Genomic DNA, 27,609 nt, shown 5'->3' on the forward strand with positions numbered 1-27,609 from the left:
GTGACAGATGCAAAATGTAGGCAAAGTTCTAACTTTTTAATCCTTTTAGTTACCCATTGGACATTTGCAGGCAAAAGTGAAGTCTTAAGTACTGGTTAAACAAGTTCTATAAATTACGAACCTGGAATTAGGGTTAGGACATTTTTAACCAGGTACTGTAGATTTCAGAAAGGAAATAACATTTTTACCTTGAAGATTAAACAACTGATATGTCAGATTTCCTACCTATTCTTTTTGGGAGTTTTCTCAGCTCTTTTTTTCAAAATTGAGGCTAATGGGAAAACAAGATTCATTTTTGTTACTGTTGAGGACATCTCATAAAATGAGGGACCTGAGTAGTTATTTTAAGAGTTTGTTGGCCATATAGTCTGTGTTACAACTATACAACTTGACTGTTACAGCAAGAAAACAGCTATAAATAGTTTGTAAATAAATACGTGGGACTGTGTTCCAGTAAAACACTTTACAAAACAGACAGTAAGGCTGTGTTTGGCTGACGGGCCATATCTCTATTGAGAAGATTTGGCTTCTTTGTTAGGTCCCTTTCCTTGCCTTCTCTTTTCTTTTTTTTTTTCCTTGAAAAATTTCTCCTAGAGTGTATATCTCATGCTTACTGACCCCTGATTATGCTATTTTCCTTAAACTGTTAGAGGTTTCCAGAGTCTGTACAGAGGAAAGAAAATCTTCAGTGTGTTGAAATAATATCTAAAAACCTATGGGGGGTGGTTTTGTGTCTGTTTTCATCTGTTCCGTAGCTTAAAAATAAGGTTATCTATATATTCCTGTCTTACCAGTCAATAGAGTAAGTGGGCATGATTTTTATAAAAATGGTTTATATACATATTATGGAAATAAAGCTCACAACAAGTAAATAATCTGCCTTTTATCCTGCTTTTAGGTCACAGGTAAGTTGTTACTCTTTTTGTTTTGTTTTGTTTTGTTTTTAACTCAATAGGATCCACCTAAATATTCCTCTACTTCAGTTCTGAAAAATTCAGGTTCATTATTGATTTGGAGAGTGATTGAATAAGGATCTTAGAAATTTAACACATTAAGATTCTTAGCATATTATGTAGCAGCTATTTTTCTGTTTTGTCACCCATAAAATCTTAAGTACTTAAAATTTCATATGTATCTGAATTTTAGCTTACTGTCTGAAATATTCTTATTTTTTTACTAAAATAGTTCATTTAATGACTGTGTTCCAGAAATGCGTTTGCTTAGACTTAGCCTGACTGTCAGGTTTTGGGGGTATTTATATATATATTTTCTGATTAATAAACCCTTACATGCGTGGTGGTGTTTTTTGCAGTTTAAAGGTTTGAGCTCAGGGCCTTTCGAATGCCAGGCAAAGCACTCTTATCATTGAGCTACACTCTGAACCCTTACTTTTTTTGATACTAAGTTTCTAAGGCTGGCTTTGAACTTGTGATCCTCCTACCTCAGCTTCCTTAGTCACTGAGATTACAGGCATATACCACAGCACCCAGCATCCTTAACATGTTTTTGTATTACAAATTCTTTTTGTTGGCTTTGAGAAAGAAGGGCCTCTATTTTTAAGCATTGTACAGTGGCTATTGTGAAGGTTACCACTATTTATATTAACAGATTATTTGACAGATTCTTTTTTTCTCTGGATTCAATTTAATGGAGCCAGGTGCAGTGGCACATGCCTACAGTTCCAGCGGCTCTGGAGGCTGAGGCAGGAGGATCATGAGTTCAGAACCAGCCTCAGCAACTTAGCAGGGCCCTAAGCAATTCAGTGAGACCCTGTCTCTAAATAAAATACAAAAAATGGCTGGGGATGTGGCTCAGTGGTTAAGCGCCCCTGGGTTCAATCCCCAATACCCAAAAAAAAAAAAAAATTAATAGAGTAGGATACATAGAAAAAACAAGGCTTATGTTTTTGTCTGCTGGGCCCCAGGTTTTGGACTGGGAAACATTGTGTGTATTTAATGTGTGACAACCAAGTTGTTAAACTAAGTCAAAACAATTTTTCATTAATATTGGACCCAAAGTTACTTTGAATTTGCTAGTGTCATGCAGAAAAGTGATCTTTTTTTCCAAAGAAGTGAGAGTACAGACTTTTATCCAAAGTTGATCAAAAACTCATGAGAATAACAGAGCATTCATAAAATTGTCAAGAAAGTTACATCTTGAAAAGTTATTAGATACTTTGATTCATGGGGTAGTTATTAGCATTTACTTTTAATAAGCTAGTTTTGTATAGTCATCATGCTGGTAAACAGTGGTATAGACTTTTTGTATACTCTTTTGGTGGCTTTTTTGTTTTGTTTTGTTTTTTAGGTTTTGGGGTTTTTTGGTACGGGGGATTGGACCTGGAGGCACTGAACCACTGACCCATGTCCCCAACCCTTTTTTATATTTTATTTAGAGACAGGGTCTCAATGAGTTTCTAGGGCCTCACTATGTTGCTGAGGCTGGCTTTGAACTCTTTATCCTCCTGCCTCAGCCTTCCAAGCTGCTAGGATTACAGGTGTGCACCACCACACCTGGCTATACTCTGATGTTTTTTGTGTGTTTTTGTTTGTTTGTTTGAGACATTCTGTGTTGTGTTTTCATTGTCACTCTTAGCATTTGCCTAGAATAGTTTACACAAAAGCATGCTGTTTGTACTAAAAAATAATCATACCACTTTGGAAAGTGGGTCATCTCACTCTCACCCTAAATTTAAGAAAATGGATAAAATTATGGCCAGGATAATTTGCTAATATATATTAATAGTGTTGATTGCTGGAAAGTATGAGTCTAGGTGGAGGATTTATCCATTTACATATTTTTACTTGGTCAACATTTAACTTTGAAATGATTTAAAACTTTAATTACAAAAGAATATATACAATTTTCTGTATAACCCTTTGCCCAGGGTCTCCTGCTATTATTATCTTATATAGCAATATAATTATCAAAAATAGAAAATTAAACATTAGTATAATACTCTTAGCTAAATCACCAATTATTTCCAGATTTTCCCAGAGTCCATGTTCCATTTAGTTTACATGTTGCTTTACGTCTTTCAGTCTGTGAATGTTCTTCAATCTTTCTTTCATGACTTTGATACTTTGAAGAATAGTGGTCAGTTGTTTTACAGAGCGTTTCCTAGTTGGAAACTAGGAAAGTAGTTGGGTTTGTCCAATATTTTTTCATAATTAGATTTAAATTATTTGGTTTTGGCAAGAAAACTCTAAAAGTAAGCTTTATCACTAGGGATGAGCATTTGATTAAGGTGGTATTGTTGAATTTCTCCACTATCAATTTACTGTTTTTCTCTTTGTAATTATTAAATGCCCTGGAGAAGATATCTTGTGATTATATAAATATCCTTTTTCCTCAAAACTTTTACCCACTAATTTAAAAGAATTCATTGATGAACTCTAGATGAAAGATCCATTGATGAATTTTCACTTCAATAATTACTATATTTCTTGTTCAATGAAATTTTTTACTTTGGGGGCAGGGACACCATATATAGTGCTACAGAATTTTCCAGAGATTCTAAGCAAATAATAGTGACTGCAGTGGATTTAGGTATTCCTTTAAAAAAAGAGAGAGAGAGAGAGAGAGAGAGAGAATTTGGCTTTGAAAATACCAGTTCAGAAGTATATCTACTTCTATATATGTTGAAGAATGAAGAGGAGTTTAACAATGAAAGAGATTAACTCTTAGGGTCTCTTTTTAATATTGCCCACTTCGGAGTAGTTTAAATCCTAAAGATACCTTCTAAGTTTTTATTTAAATTTTATTTTTAGAGCTAACACATGAATTTCTACAAATATTGGAGAAAACACCTAGTAGGTTGAAGAGGATTCGAAACTGGAGGGTAAGAAAATTGGCAGGATTTAATAGAATATCAATTTGTCACTTAACTATTACATAGCTAACCAATTTGAAATGATATGGTTAATCATCTTTCCAGTATTTGTAAATAATTAAAGCATACCATAAGCTACATATATTCATCATACATTTGTAGTTTATACAACTACTTTGGTGTAGTCCTAAGTACATTATACTTTTTATTTTTAATTCTCACTGATTATGATGAAAGTATTCATTTTTCAATTGGAACTGAATCCTAGATAAATTACTGTCTCATGCTGGATTAAGATTTAATTCTTACTCTAAAACCAGTATTTTCAATTTTATAGCTTTTTGGTATGTCTCCAAATAAAACATTTATTTACTGCCATCATAAAACCTTTAACAGCAGGTGATTTTATTTCCATGTATCTCATGTAGAAGCAGTCTTTTATAAACAAAGAAATTTTATATTAAATTCCGTTGTTGTCATTACTTCTTTTGTGTTTTATGTAAATAGGCTAATCAGGCGGCTAAGAAACCAAAAGTAGATGGACAAGTTTCAGAGACACCACTTCTTGGCTCATCTTTGGTCCAGAATTCCATATTAGTAGATAGTGTCACAGGTGTGCCTACAAACCCAAGTTTTCAGAAACCATCTACATCAGCATTCCCTGCACCGGTACCTCTAAATTCAGGAAATTTATCTGTTCAGGACAGCCATACATCTGATAATTTGTCAGTGCTAGCAGCAGGAATGCCCAGTACCTCATACGGTTTGTCATCACACCAAGAATGGCCTCAGCATCAAGAATCAACAAGGACAGAACCAATATATTCACAGAAACAGGAGACATCTTTGTCTGGTAGCCAGTACAACATCAACTTCCAGCAGGGACCTTCTATATCACTGCATTCAGGATTACATCATAGAACTGACAAAATTTCTGATCATTCTTCTATTAAGCAAGAATATGCTCATAAAGCAGGGAGCAGTAAACACCATGGGCCTATTTCTGCTACTCCTGGAGTAATTCCTCAGAAAATGTCTTTAGATAAATACAGAGAAAAACGCAAGCTAGAAACTCTAGATCTTGATGTAAGGGATCATTATATAGCTGCCCAGGTAGAACAACAACACAAACACATGCAGTCACAGGCAGCCAGCAGCAGTTCTGTAACTTCTCCTATTAAAATGAAAATTCCCATCACAAATACTGAAAAACCTGAAAAATACATAGGAGAGAAAAAGGAAAAGAGTGGATCACTGAAATTACGGATTCCAATACCACCCACTGATAAAGGCACCAGTAAAGAAGAACTGAAGATGAAGATAAAAGTTTCATCCTCAGAAAGACACAGCTCTTCTGATGAAGGCAGTGGGAAGAGCAAGCATTCAAGCCCACATATTAGCAGAGACCATAAGGAAAAGCACAAGGAGCATCCTGCAAACCGTCACCACGTCAGCAGTCACAAGCATTCCCATTCACATAGTGGCAGCAGCAGCAGTGGCAGTAAACACAGTGCTGATGGAATACCACCCACTGTTTTGAGGAGTCCCGTTGGCCTGAGCAGTGACGGCATTTCCTCTAGTTCCAGTTCTTCAAGGAAGAAGCTGCATATCAATGATGCCTCTCACAACCATCACTCCAAAATGAGCAAAAGTTCCAAAAGTTCAGGTAGTTCATCTAGTTCTTCCTCCTCTGTTAAGCAGTATATATCCTCTCACAACTCTGTTTTTAACCATCCCTTACCCCCTCCTCCCCCTGTCACATACCAGGTGGGCTACGGACATCTCAGCACCCTCGTGAAACTGGACAAGAAGCCAGTGGAGACCAACGGTCCTGATGCCAATCACGAGTACAGTACAAACAGCCAGCATATGGACTACAAAGACACATTCGACATGCTGGACTCGCTGTTAAGTGCCCAAGGAATGAACATGTAATCATTTGTTTAGGTCAATTTTTCCTTTACTTTTTTAATTTAAAAATGGTTAGAATGGAAAACTTCCTCCTGATCTAGCAGTGGTAACACCTGCTATTGCTGCCACTGCTTCAATATTTGTAAGTGCTGCTTTATTCTTCATTCTGAAAAGAAGAGATTATAGTAAACAAGTCTTTATCTCCACATATGATAGTGTTATAAATACTGTAAAAGCATGGAAGGTGCAAAACTCAGTATTTCTACAATTGCAGCTAAGAACATTAGGATGAATGGCTGGCTGCTTCTAGGAATATAAGATGCCTCAAGCATCCATTATTTATAATTTGAATACTGTAGCTATTTTTTGTTGCTTGGCTTTTGAATGAGTGTAAATTGTTTTCTTTTGTGTATTTATACTTGTATGTATGATTTGCATGTTTAAATGATAAAGGGATAAAACAGTATACTGACAACTGTTTACAAGAAAGTGGAGAAAAATGTACATACATTTTTGTATGTTTAGATATTACCATAAATACTCAGGATTGGAGCTGCTTGTAAGTATAACAATATACAGAATAACTTTATTTTCTCTTGTCAGAGTCCATCACTAATCTAAAACAAAGGTGGCACTTTTTCATGTTAACCTTAAACTCTAGGCCTTACTGGAAGCCATTAGAGGGGGACACTTCACTACCAGATGGGTATGCAGTGCCACAGATGGTCTACACTGTGAGGCACCCAATTTTTGCCTTCAGAGGTTCTGACCAGATTGGCTGCTGAAATAACCCCTAATTTTCTGAAGGCTTAAGGAGGAAAAAATAAAGTTTACATACTCTTGATGTGAAGTGCATTTAAGTGTTTGTTGGCTTGTTGCAGTACTACAAAACAGCTATTAATAATGGATATGTGGATTACTGTGATTTGAAAACTAAATTCACAAAAACTTACATAGTGAAGAATTAGTAAGTTTTTCCTTAAAGAAGTTTTAACACTACATATTTTAACAGTAAACAAGGATCACTTTTCCTTTAGCATTCAGAATGACACCATATTCTTAAATATACTCCTCCCCTGAAGTGTGTTGTGTGTGATGCCATATTTTTTTCAGGTAAATGCAGTCTTCCTTATAAAAATGAAATGAAACCTATGCTCTCTAAATTATTTTATATTCTAACAATAAGAAGATCACTGACTGTGCATTGTACCTGTACTCATACTTCATGATTGTTATCAGAAAGTTCTGTTAAAAAAAAAAAAATAGTTCAGCCTCCAGTCAAACCACTAGTGGAGGTTTTACATTTGTTTGCACATCTCAGTATATTCCTCTTGAGGTAAAGTTTGCACAGTCATCTGACTCCTGATTGAATAGTAGACTTTAACATGTTTAAATTTTGTCTTAAACACCAGTAGTATGGCTCTTGTTTATTGGCTAATCTTGAATTTATTCTGTGGTATAACTTCGAGCTGTTGAGTATCTTTGAGATGGGTTGGATTCAACTTCTGTTGAACTGAAAACTGTCTTAATTTTTCCTCTGTGTATATGAGTATTTTTGTTACAAAGCCACTGATATGTGCACAATTGTAATTTTACTCAAGAATCTTGTGGTTGTAAATATTAGAGTTTAATCTTGTGCTCTACTTTTATTTAGCAGTTACCTTATTTGCCAGTAGCTTATAATTTTTTTAAGATAATTGTTAATTATTTTTGTCAATGTTATTTGAACTTGATAAACTAGGAGCCTCTTTGTAGGGACTTTGCCTAGCTAGCATGTCCACATTTGTTCTTGTCTTGCATAACTTTAGTAATCTTTGTCATTATATGTAACTTTGTTGCTCTGTATGGCATAATATTGTATCCATAAACATGGTAATTTTGATAGTTATACTTTTACAGTGGTACATAATCCAAGGACTAGTATAGAATTAAGCTGAGTGCAAGATGAGGGAGGGAAGGGTTTTGTTCTTGGTAATTTTAGATGTGAAACCTCTACAGAGCTATCATGTGAAATGACATAGGGTGGTTGTGCTACTGTATAATTGGGGATAAAACCAGGAATTTTAATAAGATTTTGTAAAGAATATCCAGAAAAGTAGTGAATTTATTTTCAGTATGGCATAGGAAACAATGTGAATATTTAAGGTCTGTGACTGTAGTTAAACTTCACTAAGAATTGCAGAATTGTTTTGAGATGTGGGAATAAAGGTAATTTTGTTGAATCTTTATTGGTGCTAATGATGGACAGTTAAAAAGATAGCTAGTGTATATTGTTATGGGTCAGTACTTATTAGTACTTCCAAAATTGAATTTGAAATGCTATGTATTTACTTTTCACTCTGTAAATGTAATTCTTTACAATGACTTTATTTATTAAAGGGCAGCCAGTTGTGATTTTTACAGGATCGTGTGAACTATTCAAACTCCTTAACCTCTGAACAGGATATTAAGCTTCCAGAACCACAATGGGGATAAATGTGGAAGTTCTTTTAAGTTTATTTCCATTAAACAAAAAACCATATAATTCATATTACCGTGAATTTGCTTTAACCAAATTGTTTGCATAAAATAGTTCATCTGCCTGGTCCCATTAGGCTCTACCAAAGAAAAAGACTCAGACAAATGGACATTATTACCTTGAGTCTTCTTGTAAGTAGCCATAAATAAACCAAAATAGTATCAGATTTAGGTATGAAATTCCACATGTGCAAAGTACTGTTAAGGTGATACGTTTTTTATGAAATTTTTAAAAATATTTGAAATATTAAAAAGCATTATCTTCAAACATCTTACAAAAGAGTGATTCATTTTTAAGTTGTGTTTTCCCCAGATCACAGATTTGTTACCTTTATGCTGAAGCACGTTACAAAAACATTACTTCTACCTGACTCAGTTTTCCAATATTGTGCTGTGCCCCCTAGATATTTGCCTTAGCTACTTTATATTTTCAGAACCAAAATAAAGGAGTGTTTGTTCATATTCAAGAGTGCCTGACGTACTCTTTAGGTAGGTCAATAACATCTCAGAGGCCTGCCTTACAAAATCACCGGTAGTACCCATTAGTGATTAAGACCTTGCAAAGTCTCCTGTATTTAAATCCTGAAAAGCAGTGGCATTTGTCTAGGTTTCTCTTTGAAAGCAGTTGCACATACATCGTGATCTTGCATGTGAATTTGTTCAGGTTATTCACAGTCTTTTAAAGAAAATTTCTATCAGGATATATGGTTTCTTGAATGTCACTAGGGGATGTTTTTATTACTTTGTACCAACAGATTTTAATTATATAGGATCCCTTACCTTTGGGGCCTCTCTGTCCTCTGTGAACTAAGGAAATTACTTGTTAAGGTATACTTCAGATAACCAATGTAAGATGTTTTTGTTAGTTAACAAATACCTTGCCTTAAAAGGTTTCAAGCACATTTTCATTTATATTTGAGAAATTAAATTGCTATTTATTCCTTAACAAACCTTAGAAATAAACCATTGCTTTTAAGTCATGAATATTATTATACACTACACATACTTGATTAGAGATTTTAGTGTTTTTCATTTTTGGAAATACATATTTTTTAAAACATGGTAACTTCTATAAAGGAAGACAATTCTTTTCCTAAGATTGACTGTTCCAATTTTATCTAAATGAAAAGCAGTGTCTCACCTATTGTGTTTAACTTGCTCTGTGATTTTTAGGATTTCTTTGCTAAAAAAAATTTGGAAATTCTTGTTATAAAGGATCCTTGACTTAGTATTTCTCTACATTTAGCAGTCTATCCCTTAGCTGACTTCCATGGAAGATGATAGGATTCATTAGCTGCATTTACACAAAGATCAACAAATTCCACCCTCTGGGACAACTTGAATTTACGTTTCAGGTTTCATGTGCCCATATATTTAAGAAAGACTGATTTCCAAACACTGGAAAAGCAGCACATTGTATCACAGTCCTCCTAGGGCTATTAAGTTATGATACTAGTATGTTAATTTGAGAATTTGTGGCTACATTTATATCTAAAAATCAAAGGGCATTTTGATTGTTACAAGTTAACACATGTAAGCTGTAACAGATGTAAGCCACTCCAGAAGGTGGCTTGTTTTATAAGAAGTTTGCCTGAAATATGTATCTCTACAGTTGAGATGAATTTGCCAGTGCTCAATATTTAGCTCTGATACTGTGCTTTCACTTTTTACTCCAATGTTGATTTGTGCCCCACCAGCTTTTGCTTCTTGATTTCTCTTTTCTGTAATTTATCCACATTTCTGCTTGACATTTTTCAGGTAAGTTGCTAACATGTATTGAAGGTTGCACAGCTAGAAACAATTTTATTCTCATAAAGTGACCCATTCACTGTTATCCATTAATCTCATTCTAAGAGCTGTTTAATTTCTATTTCCAAATTTTCAGAGGAAGCCTCACTTAAATTCTCCTTATTGATGCTTCCACTTAGTAGTTTAGTTTGATTTGCTTTTTGTTTAGTTAATGAGCATATTCCTGTTTTTAAGGTTTTTTCAAGCAGTTTCACTTGGTTAGAAAAACAAAATGAACCTAACTCATTGTAAACATGGAGATTGCATTTTCTGAATGTAGTTAACCCCCGCCCCCAAGGACAATTGGGATGTTTGCTGATAGAAAAGTTCAAAACAGGAATATGTGTATACTGGCATGAATTAATCACTGAATTTCAGCTTCTCAGTATCTATATAAGGAATTAATAAAATTTGTTTACTGACAACATAAATCCAAGACTCTAACATGTCTTGTTAAATTAATGTGAGTCAAAAAATTTTTAGTCCCTGGGAAATGTGGTCTCTAATTGACTTTGGGGAGGTACTGGGGATTGAAACCACCAGCACTTTACCACTGAGCTATTTCCCCAGTCCCCCCACCCTTTTTTTTTTTTTTTTTTTTTAAAGTTTGGGGTGGGGCCTCGCTAACATGCTTAAGTTGACCTTGAACTTGGAATCCTCCTGCCTCAGCCTCCCAAGTCACTGGGATTGCAGGCATGTGCCACTAAACCTGGCTACAACTGACCATCCAAATAATTATACATACATCATGAAGGAATGCCACCTCTAGGATTGGGATGGTCGGCATTCTAGTCTCTGCCCCACCACTTAATACAGTGATGTTAGGTGAATTACTTGATTTTGTGTCTTCACTTGGTTCCACATAAAGTGTCAGTTTCTTAATACTACTGCTCTCCAAATTTCCCTGCACTCATATCAATTAAGATAAAGGTGCCTATATCTGGATTTTAAAGTTGGCATAATCACCTGAGAAGGTTTTTTTTTTTTTTTTTTTTTTTTTTTTAAAAGACGAGTTCTCTGCTTTTAAATTACTGCTTTAAACAGTATACCTCCACCAACACCACCTGAATTGGGGCTTGAACCTAGGTAAGTGTTAGTGCTGAGCTGTATCCCCATCCCCTTTTTAATTTTGGGACAGGTTCTTGCTAAATTGCCCAGGCTGACCTCAAACTTCGTATTCTCCTGCCTCCCAAGTAGCTGAGCTAGGTGTACACCACCACACCTGTCTAAACTGAATATTTGTGAACACAGTAAAAGGAAAAAAAGAACCTTGCAAGTGCTGGAGTATTTGAGCTGCTCATTGAACAGATTGGGCTTTTATGTTTTGCAGCTGCTTTTTCTACAGGAGGCCCAGGACTGCCATAGTGGTCCTACAGGAGAGAGTGGATGAGGCCTGCACATGGAATGGTGTACCTGTTGTCCCATACACTAGAGTTCTCCTTGTCACTTCCTAATTCAACCACTGGGAAAGGTCCACAATATCAGGGTTCATGTAGATTAATTGAGATTATAGAACTGCTTTTTAGAGCTTTACTTGGGAGTTAAAGTTTCTTTGGTTGAATTTGGACCTAAAACATAAAAGAAGATTTAAACAAAATGAACTTTTAAAGTGTGATGGTCTGAAAACTTGGGTAGTTGTTCTTGGTGAAAATGGTGAAGCTTACGGATGGGAAGGCAGTATAACTGCTAAGTGTAAAATGGAAAGCTTTGCACACCATTAAAGTATACAGAATCACAATCTGGACTTCTGCCTTTATATCTGGTATTCTGAGAAAATACTGTTGGTATTTATAAACTATGAATCTGGAAAGGTACAAGGAAAAGAGCTTTCAGGTTGTACACATCTGGGTGTCAATCCCAATTCGCATTTACCAGTTTAGTAATCTTGAGAAAATTTACCTCTGAACCCTATTTTGAAGGTTCTTTTCAGAAATATTTCAAAATTGTGTTCAGTTTTCTTTATCAAGAGAAAAGGGGAAGATTCTTTTATCAACTTAATATGTCCATTATCATGGCCTTGTATACACAGTACAAACACATCTTATTCTCTACTCTCCTTATTACATGGTTTATAGTAGGGTTGAAATATAAATAGCTAATTGCTCCCAACTTTAGTATAATAACCAGATCTCCTCTGTCCCCATACTGAGGATCAATTCAGGGCCTTAAGGAGGTTAGACCAACTACCACTGAGCTGTACTACCAGACCCAACAACTGGACTTATAAAAAAGACTGAATTTCTCACCAAAATGGGGAAAGAATTAAGCTACCTTTACAGAATCATTGTTTCTGATCATGTTGATATGTAAGTAAACTAAGGAAGATTCATCGCTTCATACCAAATATGAAAATGGAACTGCAAACTGGACAGAAGGAAAATAAAGACTTCAATGTTATGTTGGTCAAAATAAAATCAGTTTTTACTTCACCTGGGCTACATTTCACCTTTCTAGCAGCTTGATTTTGGCAAAGCCTGACACTACTGTTAGAAGGCACCTGCAATTAGTTTGTAGTTATGCCATCCTGAAAGATTCTGTAGATATATAGCCTAATACAGTAAATGTAATGAAATTTAGCAGGTGAACCCACAGGAATAAACTGTCAAAAATAGTCTACCAACTTAAAAGGACTTGTAATAATTCTAACTACTCTTCCTAAAAATAGAAGTGTTTGAAAAGTGACCTCAACAAGGATGGTCTTAAGTGACCAAAGTTTTAAAATTTCATGCTGCTGATTCATTCTCTTATACCTTTTGTCCTACCACCTGGTTTAGGCTTAGCTAGTTCTAGGTGTGGTAGGCAGAACTGCCAAATCATATTATGTATTAATTACAGAGAAAGCAGCCAGAGCCTCATGATTCCACCTTAAAAAGTTAAACTTTTTTTTGAAGATTTCTGAGGAGTTCAGGACCCTCTCAATAGAATGTCCAGGCCCTTCCCTCCTGGTAGACCTCAAGACTCCCAGAATCTGAGGTTAACATTGCTGCCAAAGTAAACAATCTAGTCATCTCTTTTAACTTTCCCGCCTTCTTGTAGACTACAAGAATTAAGTAACAATCTTTACTCACCAAGACAAGATCAATATGTCTATAATTTATTGTGTACTAATGAAATTAAAACCGAGGGGTCAAAAATCAAAGGAAATACATAAAACAATAGAGATTGTAGTTCCCTGGACAAATCAAAACTGTAAACACTGGAACAGATTGTTTAAGAAACCTTTCTTATACACATGAATAATCATGCCTGAAGCTTGAGGTTGCTAATATGTACCTAGCATCTGCCATTGGTAACACTGTAGGATCTGGTTAAGTTGGGGTAGACAATTTCCAAGAGGAAAACAAAGGTCCTTAACCATCATTTCCCACAATTAAGCAACAACAGCATCTACATGGGCCTGGGGAGAAAGTCTTGTGTACTCAGTGATTTCTCTTCAAGAAGGAGTGCTTCAGGAGCTGGAGGGCTGAAGGTCGCTCATGCTGGTCCCTAAGAAGGGAAAACACATTAGAAGCAGCACCCAGTAATGTGCCAATAAGATGCACTTGATTCAGTGCAGACTTTGAAGATGGAAGAACCACCACCAACTGTTCAGAAGACCTGAGCTCAGTCCAGACTCGTTTTCAACTATGTAATCTTAAACAGGTCACTCAGATTTTCCTCATCAGTAAAGGGGAGTTAACAATAATACCTAACTCATTGGGAAAATTAAATAACATAGATCCAGCTTTTAAATGGTAGCTCTGTAGTGGTTAAAAAAAAAAAAAAAAAAAAAGCTACTTTGGTTTAAAACTAAGCCCTACTTTTCCATTGTTCCCTTGTTCAATTTCTTTGGAGTATGTTTTACACAATTAAAAGTCACACTTTCATAGGTATAGTGCAATAAGTACTTTAAATTAGCATTAAATTTACTTTTAAAATTTAGAGCATTAGAATCCAGAATTGAAAAGATTTTAGAAAGTTGACACTTAAATGTACTTTGGTAATAAATTGCAATAATAGCACTTTGGGCATTCTTGAATGAACATAAAGTAAAAGGAAACCGTTGCTGAGTACTATAGTAATTTAGGGTTTTTTTCTTCAAGAAATTAAAAGCTTTTGGAAACATCAGTCAATAAGCAAATTGGCAAACTACTGAAAGTCAATCATTAGCCACAATGAGCTATTCCAAAGGCATTCTTCTGCTAACTTTTGATAATTTTGAAAGTAAAATGACCACCACATCATTTTTCAGGTGAAAATGGAAATAAAATACTTGCAGGTTTTTTTTTTTTTTTAGTATATTATTTCAAAATAAAAATTACCATCAGAGATCCTTTCTCCTGCCTTCAAAATAGAAATCTCTCCTCAAAAATCCTTTCCTTGCCACCTTACTGCTCTCCTATTTCTTTTATCCCTTCCAAATGTTCCTAACATGTCCAAGCTTAGTGAGTTTTTCCCCCAACACTTGTTTTCCTCTACATACTTAGTCATTTGACCCCCTTCCCGGTAGTATTCATCCTCTCGATATTAAACAGATTTAATCCTCCTTGTCATCTTTGCAGCATTTCAAGTACTCACTACTCCCTCCAACCAGAAACTGTCTCCATTTATACTTAGAAGGAACTCTGTTCTCTTGATTCCCCACCTCGGACAACTCCATTCCTTCCCTCCTTCCTTTTCTCCCCTCCTTTCTCCAGTTACACACTAGACTTGATGCTGTGCTTACTCTGTTAGCTTCCCCCGTAAGCATTTTCAAAAATATTTTCCTCAGCTCTCTAATTTTTCTTGAATATAACTGTTAACACTTAATGATTTTAATGTTATTTGGTGCCAGGGATTAAACCCAGGGACTTAAATGTGCTGAGCACACACTCTACCCCTAAAATGATGCCCCAAGCCACTGTAATTCTTAAATATTTTAATGCTAAGAGTATACCCATCCACATTTATTTCTTACCAATTTCCCAGGTCCACTTCTGTCCTGTTCAGGCCTTGCTCCTGGTCTATACCAGATCACCTCTTTTCTTGAGTTTTTAAGAATGTCTCACCCTTTATATGCACACCTCTGAGGAATATTCTTATAGCACTAGGTGAGACGCTGGAATCCTTAGGGTCTTTGCTATAGAATTTTAGGAGGTAATTATATGTATATGTATGAAGCTAATTAGGTGTGTTAGTGATCTCCCTAAGGGTTATTAACTGTGAGGTTCTAATTGTGTACTCCATAAACAATTTATATACACCATTTCACTTCACAACTCTTATTATTAGTGGTGTGAATTGTGTATTTGCTTAGTTTATGAAGCAATGTTTCAAAAGGAAAGCTATAAAAGATTCTATTCTCTTTAAAGCCCTGTGTGTGTGTGTGTGTGTGTGTGTGTGTGTGTGTGTACACAATGACAAAGTGAAAGAAAATGAGATTTCTGTGACTCAATAATAGGTAATTGTTAAACTCAAGCAAAGCAACTAGAGTTTTGTAGAAGACCAATCTCTACATCTAGTTTTGGTTCATATGTTATTCTCAACACCATTGTGTGTGTGTGTGTGTGTGTGTGTGTGTGTGTGTGTGTGTGTGTGTGTTCAGGGAGGTGGGTAGTTCTATGCCTGGGCTCTGTCCACAAAATCTACACTGGGATACCTAAGATGAGTCTGCATCTAGCAGTGCCAGAACTACCCTCTAGAGTATGTGTTCTCACTCTGGCCCATGTGTTCATCCTAAAATCAACCAGGACAGGCTGATAAATGTGTGCTGTGAAAGGAAGACAGGCACATTTCTTGGCAGATGGACTGCCCCCTATTCCCAGATACAATGACAGTCACCCAATATGGTCATGATTACTTTCAGCACAAAATCATTCCCTGCTTAATTTCATAACTGAAACAGCTTTTAATGGGCCAGAAAATACAAGGCCAGTGACAGTTGCTTGGAATCTCTGGGCATTTTTTTCCCTTCCTACTTTCAGTTTCTTACCTGGTCAGGCACATGCGCACAAAATCTGATGCATTTTCTGAGAAGCGGTCTGGTAAAGGAGGCATCAGGCCCCGGTGGGCTCCAATGTAAAACATGGCTGCCATCCTGTCCATTGAAGCCAGTGGAGGCTTCCCTGTGGCCATCTCAAACACAGTGCAGCCAATGCTCCAGATGTCTGACTTCCTTCCATAGCCAGACTCATTGATGACTTCTGGAGCCATCCAATATGGAGTCCCATGCATGGACTTCAGCATGTCACTGTGAGTGCCATTTAAGCCTGCCCAAGCCAAACGCTTAGCACAACCAAAATCAATCAGCTTTATGATTCCAGTTGGCATGAGCATAACGTTATTTCCTTTGATATCTCGATGGACCACACAGTTCTCATGGAGATAAGCAACACCTTGCAGAATTTGTTTTGTATATTTACAGAATACCATCTCAGGCAATGGCCCAAAACGGTTTATAATACTAGAGATTGAGCCACCAGGAACAAACTCCATGAAAATGCTTACGATGTTCTCTTCCAAGCAGGTCCCCAAATAAGCCACAATGTTGACATGTTTCAGTGCTTTAAGTAAATCTACTTCTTCCTGCAGTTTCCGGTATTCTTTTTCAGTAGCCAATCTATCAGACGTATCCAAAGTCACCTGCTTCACAGCTATTAGCTGCCCTTGGCTAGTGAGACCACAGTATACCTAAAAGCAAACCAATACTTTATTATTAAATTTAAGTAACAAAAAGGCATGTTTACAAAATGCCTCATGTGACATTTGACTTTCCCATCTCCTCCAAAATCTTGTGTTCCTCTAAGTTGCTACAATCCCCAAATGCAGATACTTAAGCAAATGCTGTTTCAGTGGAGCCAAGAGCAGGATGAGCAAGCACTCTGCAAGGGACACCATAATGATTTGGAGTCAAGTGGCTTGGATTGATTAGAATCCTGGCTTCACCATTCTCCAGCCATATAACTTTGAGTAAATTGTGTAATCTTTCTGACTTCACTTTTTGTCATCTGTAAAACTAAGATAAAACTATTTGCCTCAAAGATGTCTATGATGATGATATTCTATGGTTGTTTGGGAAAGCTATTCAATGAACAAACACAATTCGATTAGTTCAGATCTAAAGGTCCGGGGAGAAGACGCAGGTCTTGGCAGTCACTCTCTTGATGTGATCTCAGGGGTTTTGTGTCTTCCCCTACTTCTCACTGATTCCTGAAACCTCTGCAGTCAGAGACTCTGCAGGTCTTATTTGGGGGTCAGTCTGTACCCATCTATGTAAATACTATCAAGACTACTAAGATTTTAGATGCTCTTTTATGAAATTCACAAAATGCAAGGGACGCCTTTTAGTTTCGCCACCCAGCAATGAGTTATCCTAACGTCTGGTAACATCTGGGGCTACTGAAGAAAGACATGTCTTTACCCTGGGCTTGAATGTAGAATGATGAGAAGCTAGAAATGCAATGGCCACTGTACCACCACATGGACCTAAGAATGAGAGGTGGACAGTGAGACAGTAACCAGATCCTGATGACCTGGTTTGACTCCTGAAATCACCTCTGACAAGGGTCAGACCAACCCCCCACCTTACAAGTACATAAAGCAATAAATGACCTTTCCCTCCAGCCAGTTTGGGTTGGGTTTTCTCTTACTTCCAACTGAAAGCGTTTGAAGTAAGAGTGTGAGCGAGAGGGGTGGGGGAAGATGGTTAGGGAAGAGAGGGGTGGAGGAGGAGCAGGGAGTTCAGATTTCAAGTTTTCATGATAACTTACTGTGCCATAGGCTCCCTTGCCAAGGATCTCACCCTTAGTCCACAGGATAGATTCTTCATTCTTTAAACTATTTTCAGAAAATGTCTTCTTTTCATTTGAGTTGAGAAATTTCTCCTCCCTGTCATATATCCTGAACCCATTACTACACTTCTAGAAAATGAGACATAAAGAAAGATCACCATTGAATTCTGAGTGGTTGGGATAGAGAGAAGGGGTGCAGAGTACCATGAAGTCTGCCTTTCAAATGCACCTGTCCATGGCTCTTCTCATTGTTTGTGAGTAACCTCCAGACACACAGATTTCACAAAACTAACCACATAGAATATCTTAGTTGTAGGCTTCAGGCTTACTAACTGTGCACATCTCTACACATTTTGTCTCATATATTTTGTACAAGGAGGTCTTACATAATCTGTAAACATACAGACATGCATAGATAGCACATATACACATACACATGTGTACTGAAAGACACACCTACAGCCATCACTTTTTCCACTAATCTTTCCATCTCCTCTGCCTGCCTGTGAGTGCTAAGTGCCAAAGTGCAAGTACCAGTGACTGACTCCTTTGTTACAGCAAACTGAATAAACAACATTTCTGTATACTTAATTTATTTCCACTATACACACATACACTCAAGCACATTCATATATATACAAGCATTTAAGCATACACTAATATATATATATATATATATATATATACAAACACACATTTACATACAAACACATATCAGTACTTTGTCTGTTTCTGTCTCTCATACATACCGACACACACACAGTCATAACAAGGAATTCAAGTGGTTAAGACCAGCTACAAGAGGCTGAAGACCCATAATCCTGAAGACTCCTACCACTCAAGGGAGGATCTATAGACCAGCTGCACTGGTACTACTGGGAACCTGCTAGACCTGCAGAATCTTAGGCCCCAGACAGACTGAATCAACATCCACATTTTAACAGAATCCCCAAGAGATTATGTTCACAGTAAACCTTGAGAGCAGTTGCCCCTGAAGTCAGGAAACAAGTATCCCTTTGCAGTACTTAAGACTACTTTTTTCACTTGGTTGATGGGGACCCACCCAAAATGTTTCTTTCTTATCTCCCCTGGGGTTGGAAACAGCCTGACCCCACCATTTACTAGCTGCATGATTTTCTGAACCTTAGTTTCCTTAATATGGAGACATATTGGTACCTATAGTACTTACAGACCTATTATGAGGCATAAAATGAGAGAATACAATGTGCCTGACTCTCAAGTAGTAAGTTCTCAATAAACCTAGCTATGATAAAATTATTTACCTTACTTGTTCCTTTATTCAACTTTTAAAAATAAATATACCTAATCCTGATATAGTGTGGATATAGTGTGATATAACCTGGCTTACTGTTCAATAAATAACATTTAATCTACTGTTTCTGCCTTTAAAACTGGAACAAACAAGACCTGACTATCTGTTGAGATTCTTTTCTCCTCCCACCACCCTTAACTCCCAGGCTGAGCAAAATTTTTTTCGGTATTTTTGTCATGCCTCCTTGAGAGTAATAGCTGAATCTCAGACATGCTATCCCCCTAGTTCTTAGCCTAGTGCCAGAAACACAGTAGGTATCAGTGATGAATTAACCATCTGAAAGCAAATGCTCAGGTGCAGGGGCTCTTTGAGAAACGTACATTTCAAGTCTTCATGTGAATGGAACAGTGAGCTGTTTAACTGGTACTGATTATTTCTTTCTTAAACACCATCTAAAGCAATGCTTTGCCTGTAATGATCTCATAGAAAAGAATCTGCTCTTTGAAAAATGCCATTATTGGATAAAATATAGATCTATTTAAATAAATAGTTTAGCTATATTAATTTATCCCAAGTGATTTCATTGTAGTGACAAGATAGCTCAATTCTAGAAGCAAGGAATCTTGGCCTGGAGGGTTAGACCTTGACTCTGATCTTGCAACCAAACAATGATGCCTTGAAGAAACTATTAAATTATCTGGAGTTTATGACTCCTCTTTTGAAAATAAAGGGTTTGAACCAGATTGTCTCTGAAGTTCCTTCCAACCCTGAAAAATCCTTAATTATACCAACCTGTATTTTGACATTCGTTGTCTCTCTGCCCAATTCTTTTGTAGTATTTCCTTTCCTACTGAGGGCAAGATTTAGGTTCTCAGGATCAGTTTCATTCGCCATTATTTGGCAAGAGTTATTATCTTTTTCATCAAGAGCTAACAGTTCTGCAGCTAGACAACCTAAGAGTTCATCTGTCAATTCTTCATTTTTTACTGAGTCCAGAATTTCTTGGGAAATTGAATTTGCATCATTTAAAGTTGTTCCAAGTGTTTGATATGTGATGGACTTATTGGCTGAACTATCATGATCCAAAGAATGTACCCAGTGTTGATATATTTGGGAAGACACATTTTCTTGTTCCTCTTGGAAAGAGAAATCCTCAAGTGTTTTGGGCTTATCCAAAATACTATCGAACTCTAAATAATTTGTTAGCATTTGGCTGGAATCTATTTTATGAAGAGGTGCCATATTATTCTTTTCTTGAAATGCATGCTTATTAGAACTCTTCTCACTGGGCACGACCCAGCTGTTTTCTGAAGGGACAAACGGGATCTGGTGATGTAGCTCTTCAAGTTCTTGCAGGTCTCTAAGACTTGTGGCAAGGATTTGATTACAGGAAATGTCACCTTCATCCGTAGACTCTTCCATAGATATTTCTTCAACCATGGATAAATCTAGGGCAGAAAGGAACTCATTTTGTTCAGGGGACTGCTCAGGAGGAGTTTGGGCCAAGTTCATAGACTGAACTTCATCTTTGGAAGAGAGAAAGACATTTCCTGAAGAGTGTATCTGCCAGTCTGCTTCTGAAATATCATTACTATTTTCAGTGTCTTGTAGGTGGCTACCTATAGCCTTGCAGCCCTTTTCCTTAGTATTCAAACTTTTATGCTTTTGTTTAAGGCCAAGTGAAGGCTTTGGTGGTTTAATATGTGGTCTTTTCTGAGAAAGTCTTGCTTTGCTATTGCTGTTCCTCTCACTGTGTGAAGATCGACATTTATTGGAGATACATCTGCCTGATGGAGCTGAGCATATCTCATGGTAATCTTTGTTTTCATGTCGTTCAGCTCGCAAGTGACAATAAACAGGGGTCCCAAACATTTCGTAGATTCCAGGTCCATTAGCAGTTGAATTGATTTCCTTGAACATGTCACTATACTTAAGATCTAGGTAATGTAGTCTTGGCTCTGTTGGTTGAACAGAGAGAGGAACACATGGCTTTTTTACTGCTGGATTTTTACATATACAAGGAAATGATTGCTTTTTAGTTTTCTGAGTCCAATAGGTGGATTGCTTCTTTTCTAACTGTGTCATTCTCCTTTGAAATTTGGGTAATTGCTGAGGCCTGGAGTCAACAAGCTCCAATGCAGGGAAAATTTGGGTTTTTATGCTAGTTTTATGCATATTAGGCTTAATAGAAGCTTGAATGGAAATCATGAAATTCTGGGGTGTCCTGTTTCCTTTGGTCTTTGAATCCAACTTACTTCTATGGGTCCTCATCTTACGTTTGTCATTTTCTTGGTGTGTGAGAACATTGAAGCTATTGTTATGAATGGTGCTCTTCCTTTTTTGGAGGCTTGGCTTGGTTATCACTGTTTCCTTGGGGACACCTTCTCCAGGGAAAGTGATGTGGATAAGAGGCACCAGCCCATTCATCTCTGGTTTGATTGCTTCTGCTACTGATATTTTTTCATTTGTCCCCATGTCACTATGACCTTCTGGAAGCTTTCCAAAGGGGCCATCAGAGACTACACTGGACAAGCTTTGAAGTTCTGTAAACTCTTCTAAAATATTGCTTGGTCTCATTGCTTCATCTTTATATACTGAAGAGTTTTTTGAATCAATTTTATCATTTCTAATCTCTTCGTCTTCATTTGGCGTTATTTCTGAATGCTGAGCTTCTTGGAGCTTGCTTGGAATGGTACACACAGTTTCTGAATCAGACGTACTGGCTGCTGAATCTTCTTTCTTTCTTGATGAAAGATCTTGAGGGTTCTCCTCTGCTTTTTTCATTTCATTACCATGGCATTCAATATCCTTTTCCTTATCTGTAGAAAGTTTGCCTTCCTTAAAATAATCAAAGCACACCAAAGACTTCCCTTTTTCAAAGAAAGAGATTTCCATTTTGTCCCATCCTTCTCTTTCCTTGGATTTGCAATTGACCTCCACCTCCAGGTGTTGCCTGTGATGGTCGGACTTCCGAAAAGAGCACATGTTTCTTGACCAAATGGAGCTATCAGAAAACCTGAGCGTCTGATCCACCAACTTTTTCAGTGGGGCTTCCTGCTGCTGGTTCGATGGACTAAACTCATCAGATGAACTGACAGACTCTGAGAGCTTCGGGATGAAGGGTGTGAGGCTTAAAATATTTCTTTCTCTCTCCCTTGGAAACTTGTAACTTTGGGGGACAGTGAGGACACCAGATCTCATAGGCAAGAGTGACAGTGGAGGCAGAGGTAACTAAAAGGAAAGAGGAAAAAAAGTAATGATTGTAGAAACATAAATAAATAATATGTTAAATGGTTTAAAGTCTTGAGTTAAGATTCTAATATTCTCTTAAGGAAGGCCTTTAAAGTACAAATCCTGTCCATTCTAGAGATTGCAATTTTTGAAACTAAAACCTCAGGCCAGAAGTGTGCCAGAGGATGTGCTTAGCATGTAGAAGGCCTGCATTCCATGCCCAGAACCAAAGCAAACAAACAAACCTAAAATCTCCTTTCCAATTTTTTTTAAGATCTAAAGTAAGATACCAAAATTAAAGTATGTCATGTATTTTAAATGAAAGCAATATCAATAATGTAAAATGTTAAAGTTTTAAGATGAGAAACATTTTCTGTTCTCTTTTTACTTTCCATAAGAATTAATATATTTTTAGTTCTACTAAGCATAACCAGAAATTGAGGCTGCAACTATTTTAACAATAATCATTTCATTATTGACTAGCTCAGAGTTTGTATCTGGAACACACTCAACCTTTTTTGCTGAGTTGTTTTGCTGAGGCTGGTTTGTAAATGTGCCACACTTTACACTTGTAAGTTAGCAACCTGGACATCTTTTTGTTCCTTTTTACTGTTTTCAGACTGAGATCTCTTTAGTATTACCAATCTCTAGAGGTCAGTGTAACCCAATGTAACATTTGGCTTTAAACTATAGACTTTTCAGTACTTCTCATTGTGATCTTTTCCTACGTATAGATTCTACATCTAATTGTATAAGGATATTTATAGGCCTGGAACATGTGTGGAATCTGAGAGCTATGGATTTAATTTTCATTCTATTGCCACCTGTGTTTAGGAAAGAAGGGAATGGAATATGACTCTAGAAATTCAGGCATTCGGAGGTGAAATGCAGCACGGCCCCCAGTTTTATTGTCTGAATGATTTTTTTTTTTTTTTTTTTTTTCATTTCTCAAAAATAACTTAGGAAATGCAGGCAGATTCTCCCGGTACTTAAACATCTCTCTAGTAACAGCCACTCAGTTTATAAGCAAACAGGATCTTTTTCAGACACTAAGTAGTATTGATGTGTAAGTATTTTCTGGAAAGCTCATAGGATATAGAAAGGTGAGGGAGCCTGAGAAAACTAAAGCATTCCAATATCTTTTCAAAAGCTTTACTAATAAATTATACAACTAAGAATAACTTTTCACCACTGTAAAAAAGAATTACCTAGTTTCTACACAAGTTAAATTGATGTCAGATGAAAATGTGTATAATATTCTTGCCACATAAGAGATTCTTCACTCTACTGTATATCCTCTTCTACCCTTTTAACTTTGTACTATGTTTCATGTTTTATGTTTTCATAAAAATAACTTACATATCTCTGAAAAAAAAATCCTTGCCTCATTATGTTAAGGACAGGAAACAGCTTGGAAAACAATGTACAAGGAAAGAAATAATTTCCCCAGGAATGATTTGCCACCCTATAGTCTAATCTATATAAGTTCTTATTTTTCCAAGATATAATTGCTGAGAATTTGATTCTGAATTGTTTGATAGAGTTTGTCCCTAACAACCAAAGTTCTTTGATTTTTAATTAAGTCAAAAATGCTAAAACTAATCTTACCTTGATTCTTCGGCTATTGTATTTCATATCAGAGGTAGAAAAATCTGCAAGAAGGAAAAATATAATTGGATATTCTTAGTACTACAGTGAGCACTGTCTTAAGTCAGAGTTCACAGATGGAGTGATTTAGATCCTAAGGTCTGAGGGAAAGGGTTAGAAATTAAGAGGTTTTCCCTGGGTAACCCACATGGAGGTAGGTATGGAGTGATTATACAGAACGTCAGACAACTGCCACCAGGATTAATTTTATACAGTAGGTTCACTTTCCCCAGTTTCAGCTATCTCTGCTCAACTGAGGTCTGAGAACATTAAATGGAAAATTCTGGAAATAAAAAATTCATAAGCATTAAATTGTATGCCATTCTGAATAATGTGATGAGATCTCATGGGGTTCTGCTCTGTCCTGCCCAGGACAGCACCCATGCACTATACACTTCCCACCCATTAGTCACTCACAGCCATCTCAGTTATCAGATCCACTGTTACAGTTCTTGTGTTCAAGTAACCCTGATGTAGTAGCCTAATGCTCTGTCACAACACCTACATCATTCACCTCACTTCATCTCATCACATAAGCATGGTATCATGTCCATCATCACAGGAAGAAGTGTGAGCCCAGTGCAGTCAGATACTGAGAGAAAGAAAGACCACATTCACATAACTTTTATTACTCTATATTGCTGTTATTATTCTATATTACTATTAGTTATTGTTACTCTCTTACTGTGCCTTTTTTATAAATTAAACTTTATCATAGGTATGTATGTATAGGAAGAAACAGTATATATACTAATCAACAGTTTTGGGCATCTACTGAAATGTAAGTAAATGTCTTTAGAACAAAGAGTAAGGTATGTTTCTAGGTTGAAAAATCTTCTGTAGGAATCTTGGTGGAAGCAGGGCCTACCCTCCATCTACAAAATCCCCTAAGCCCTTGCTCTCCCCACCCCAAGTTTGGTCATTCAACATTTGGTTTTTTAATCAACAGCAAGTGATACAAAAGCCAGGCAAGTGAATTTATTAAGCTTAGTGGTCATGTCCATTGGCAGTGGTGGCAGTGCCCAGTGTCCAGCTGGGGGCAGCAGTTCCTATGATATGACCTTAGCTGTGACTCCAATTGCCTGACTTCCCTTAGTTTTTGCACATTTTATAAGCTTGGTTCTCCAGATATTCTGAAATTCTTGACAGGCTTAAAATACTTTCAACGAACTCTTTTTCTTCTTAAATTAGCCATTGTTGATTTCTTTTGCTAGCATCCAAGAGTCCTGACTGATAAAGATTACACAAATGGGATACAGGAACACATGTCTTTCCATTTGGCAAAGAAGGGAGTAGAAATGGGGAATGGTGAAAAAGAAAAAGTTGGGAAATAAACTTTCATCTGGAAATTAGAGGTTTTCTCTTTCCCTTCTAGTTTCCACCTGAACCAATTAACCCTCTTTTCTCTGAATTCATATTCATTCTGAGACTAAATAAGCTTAATTTTTTTCCCATCATAACTAAAGTAGAAGCTGAACTCTGTACAGAGCTGGCACTGTGCTTAAGCACACTGACTTCAGAGACAGGCAGCCAAAGTCTGAACCCACCCTTTGTAACTCACTAACAAGGAGTCCTGGACACACACTTATGTCATTCAGTCTCAGTTTCCTTATTCCTAAAATATTGGATATTAATAATGTTAGTGGATATTTGTGCCTTGTAATCACAGGTACACAAGAAATGGTTATTTTACAACAATGCATTTTTGAAAATGCACAGGTATATGGCAGGTATGATGCTAGGTGCTTGGAGGTACAATGATTCTTGCCTTTACAATTTGAAGAAGACAGGCACATAAACAAATAGTGATAATTCAGCATGATGGATGCTATATTGCTGGTAAGATCAGGACCCTATGGGAGTTCAAATGAATGGCTACTTGTCCATTCATGGGGACGTTTGGGAGATTTCCCAGAGGAAGTGATATCTAAGATGAGACCTGATGGCATAATATTCCAACAGAAAAAACAGTATTTGTTCAGGGAATGGAAGGCATTTTGTAGTGCTAATGTTTATTATATGCTGAGGAAAAATGGCAAGATAGGAGACTAACGAGTGATTGCTCAGATTTGGGAGCTAACTTTGTAGATTTCAAGGAACAAGACTGTGGATCTACTTTGTAGTCCACACTTGATGTTCATACCTTTAAACACAATCTTTCAAACCACTGCTTCAACATTTGTTAAATGAAATAAGCTAAACACCAAAGGGTACAAATTATATAATTCCACTTGAATAAAGAACCTAAAATGGTCAAATTTATATTGAAATGGTAAACAGAATGGTGATTACCAAGGGCTTTGAGGGGGGTGTTAATTTTTAGTAGGTACAGAGTTGCAGTTTCACAAGATGAAAGTATTCTGGGGGTAAATAACAGTGGTGTTTGCACAACAATGGGAATGTACTTAATGTCTCTGAACTGTGCACTTGAAAATGGATAAAATGATGAATTTTGTTATGTACATTTTACCACAATAATTTTTTAAAGTTAAAGCAATGCTCATTTAAAATTTACTTAAACTGTACCCTTTTCCCAAAATTCATATTTTTTTCCTTCACTTGGAAAGATGCCTCACAGTTCCCCTGGAGTGCAATCTCCCTCATTTCAATAAGTCAATTGATGCAACTTGTTGGATGTAGATGTCTCCTGGTGGTTTAGCTGAAGGGTTTAGGACAGCAGCAGTAAGCAAATACCAACAACAACCTGTTCCATCATGAGGAAAGGTTGACATGAGAGCTGCTACCTTACTGTAACTAAGTTTGGGGCTCCACGTAATTGGAAGTTGGTTCTTAGATTCTCACGCTAATTTGGGGATCCAGGAATGAGGCTGAAGTGGACTTAAGTCAGTAAGGATCCTGATAGGTAGCAGACACAAACTCAAATCCTTCTGCTGGAAAGCATCCTCCGTGTAGGCCCCCAAGATTTCCACAGATAAACACCAATGAAATATGAGCTCACAATAAAGACTTTGAAGTATTAGGGGGAAAAAAAGAAAATTAATTAGAGAAATGCAAGTTAAAACCATCCTAAGATTTCATCTAACTCCAATGAGAATGGCTATTATCAAGAACACAAGCAATAATAAGTGTTGGTGTGGATTTGGGGAAAAAGACACACTCATACTTTGCTGGTGGAGTTGCAAATTGGTGCAGCCACTCTGGAAAGTAGTATGGAGATTCCTCAGAAAACTTGGAATGGACTCACCATTTGACCCAGCTATTCCACTCCTTGGCCTCTACCCAAAGGACTTAAAATCTGCATACTATAGTGATGCAGCCTCATCAATGTTCATAGCAGTTCAATTCACAATAGCCAGATTGTGGAACCAACCAAGATGTACTTCAACAGATGAATGGATAAAGAAACTGTGGTATGGAATATGAGTCAGCCATAAAGAAGAATAAAATTATGGCATTTGCAGGTAAATGGATGGAATTAGAAAATATCATGCTAAGCAAAATGGGCCAAGCCCAAAAACCCAAAGGCCGAATATTTTCTCTGACAAGTGCATGACAATATATAATAAGGGGGTGTGGCAGGGGGAAGAGAAGAATGAAGGAACTTTGGATGGTGTAGAGGAAAATGGGGTGGGAGGGCATGGGGGACAGAAAGACAGTAGAATGAAACAGACAGTATTACCCTATTATATGTATGATTACAC

At 36.8% G+C, this 27,609-nt stretch overlaps 2 protein-coding genes across 8 annotated transcripts in view; one reads left to right on the forward strand and one right to left on the reverse strand.

Moving 5' to 3' along the window:
• CCNT2 (cyclin T2) overlaps positions 1 to 8,148 on the forward strand; it is a 38,349-nt gene extending 30,201 nt beyond the window's left edge. For 6 of the 7 annotated variants that reach the window (XM_079135642.1, XM_079135644.1, XM_079135646.1 and 3 more), the window contains 2 exons: positions 3,771 to 3,841; positions 4,340 to 8,148. In XM_079135642.1, the coding sequence (XP_078991768.1) occupies positions 3,771 to 3,841; positions 4,340 to 5,767 (1,499 nt within the window). In that variant the 3' untranslated portion in view covers positions 5,768 to 8,148. The remainder of the gene's footprint in view (positions 1 to 3,770; positions 3,842 to 4,339) is intronic. The other variant, XM_079135643.1, reaches the window with a different exon arrangement.
• MAP3K19 (mitogen-activated protein kinase kinase kinase 19) overlaps positions 6,507 to 27,609 on the reverse strand; it is an 86,187-nt gene continuing 65,084 nt past the window's right edge. The window contains exons 10-14 of the mRNA XM_079135716.1: positions 23,909 to 23,952; positions 19,862 to 22,300; positions 17,776 to 17,925; positions 15,999 to 16,696; positions 6,507 to 13,534 (exon numbers count right to left, since the gene is read on the reverse strand). Coding sequence (XP_078991842.1) covers positions 13,468 to 13,534; positions 15,999 to 16,696; positions 17,776 to 17,925; positions 19,862 to 22,300; positions 23,909 to 23,952 — 3,398 coding nt within the window. The 3' untranslated portion in view covers positions 6,507 to 13,467. The remainder of the gene's footprint in view (positions 13,535 to 15,998; positions 16,697 to 17,775; positions 17,926 to 19,861; positions 22,301 to 23,908; positions 23,953 to 27,609) is intronic.

This window comes from Sciurus vulgaris (genome assembly GCF_902686455.1).
Source record: "Sciurus vulgaris genome assembly, chromosome: 3".
In the NCBI taxonomy this organism is placed as follows: domain Eukaryota; kingdom Metazoa; phylum Chordata; class Mammalia; order Rodentia; family Sciuridae; genus Sciurus; species Sciurus vulgaris.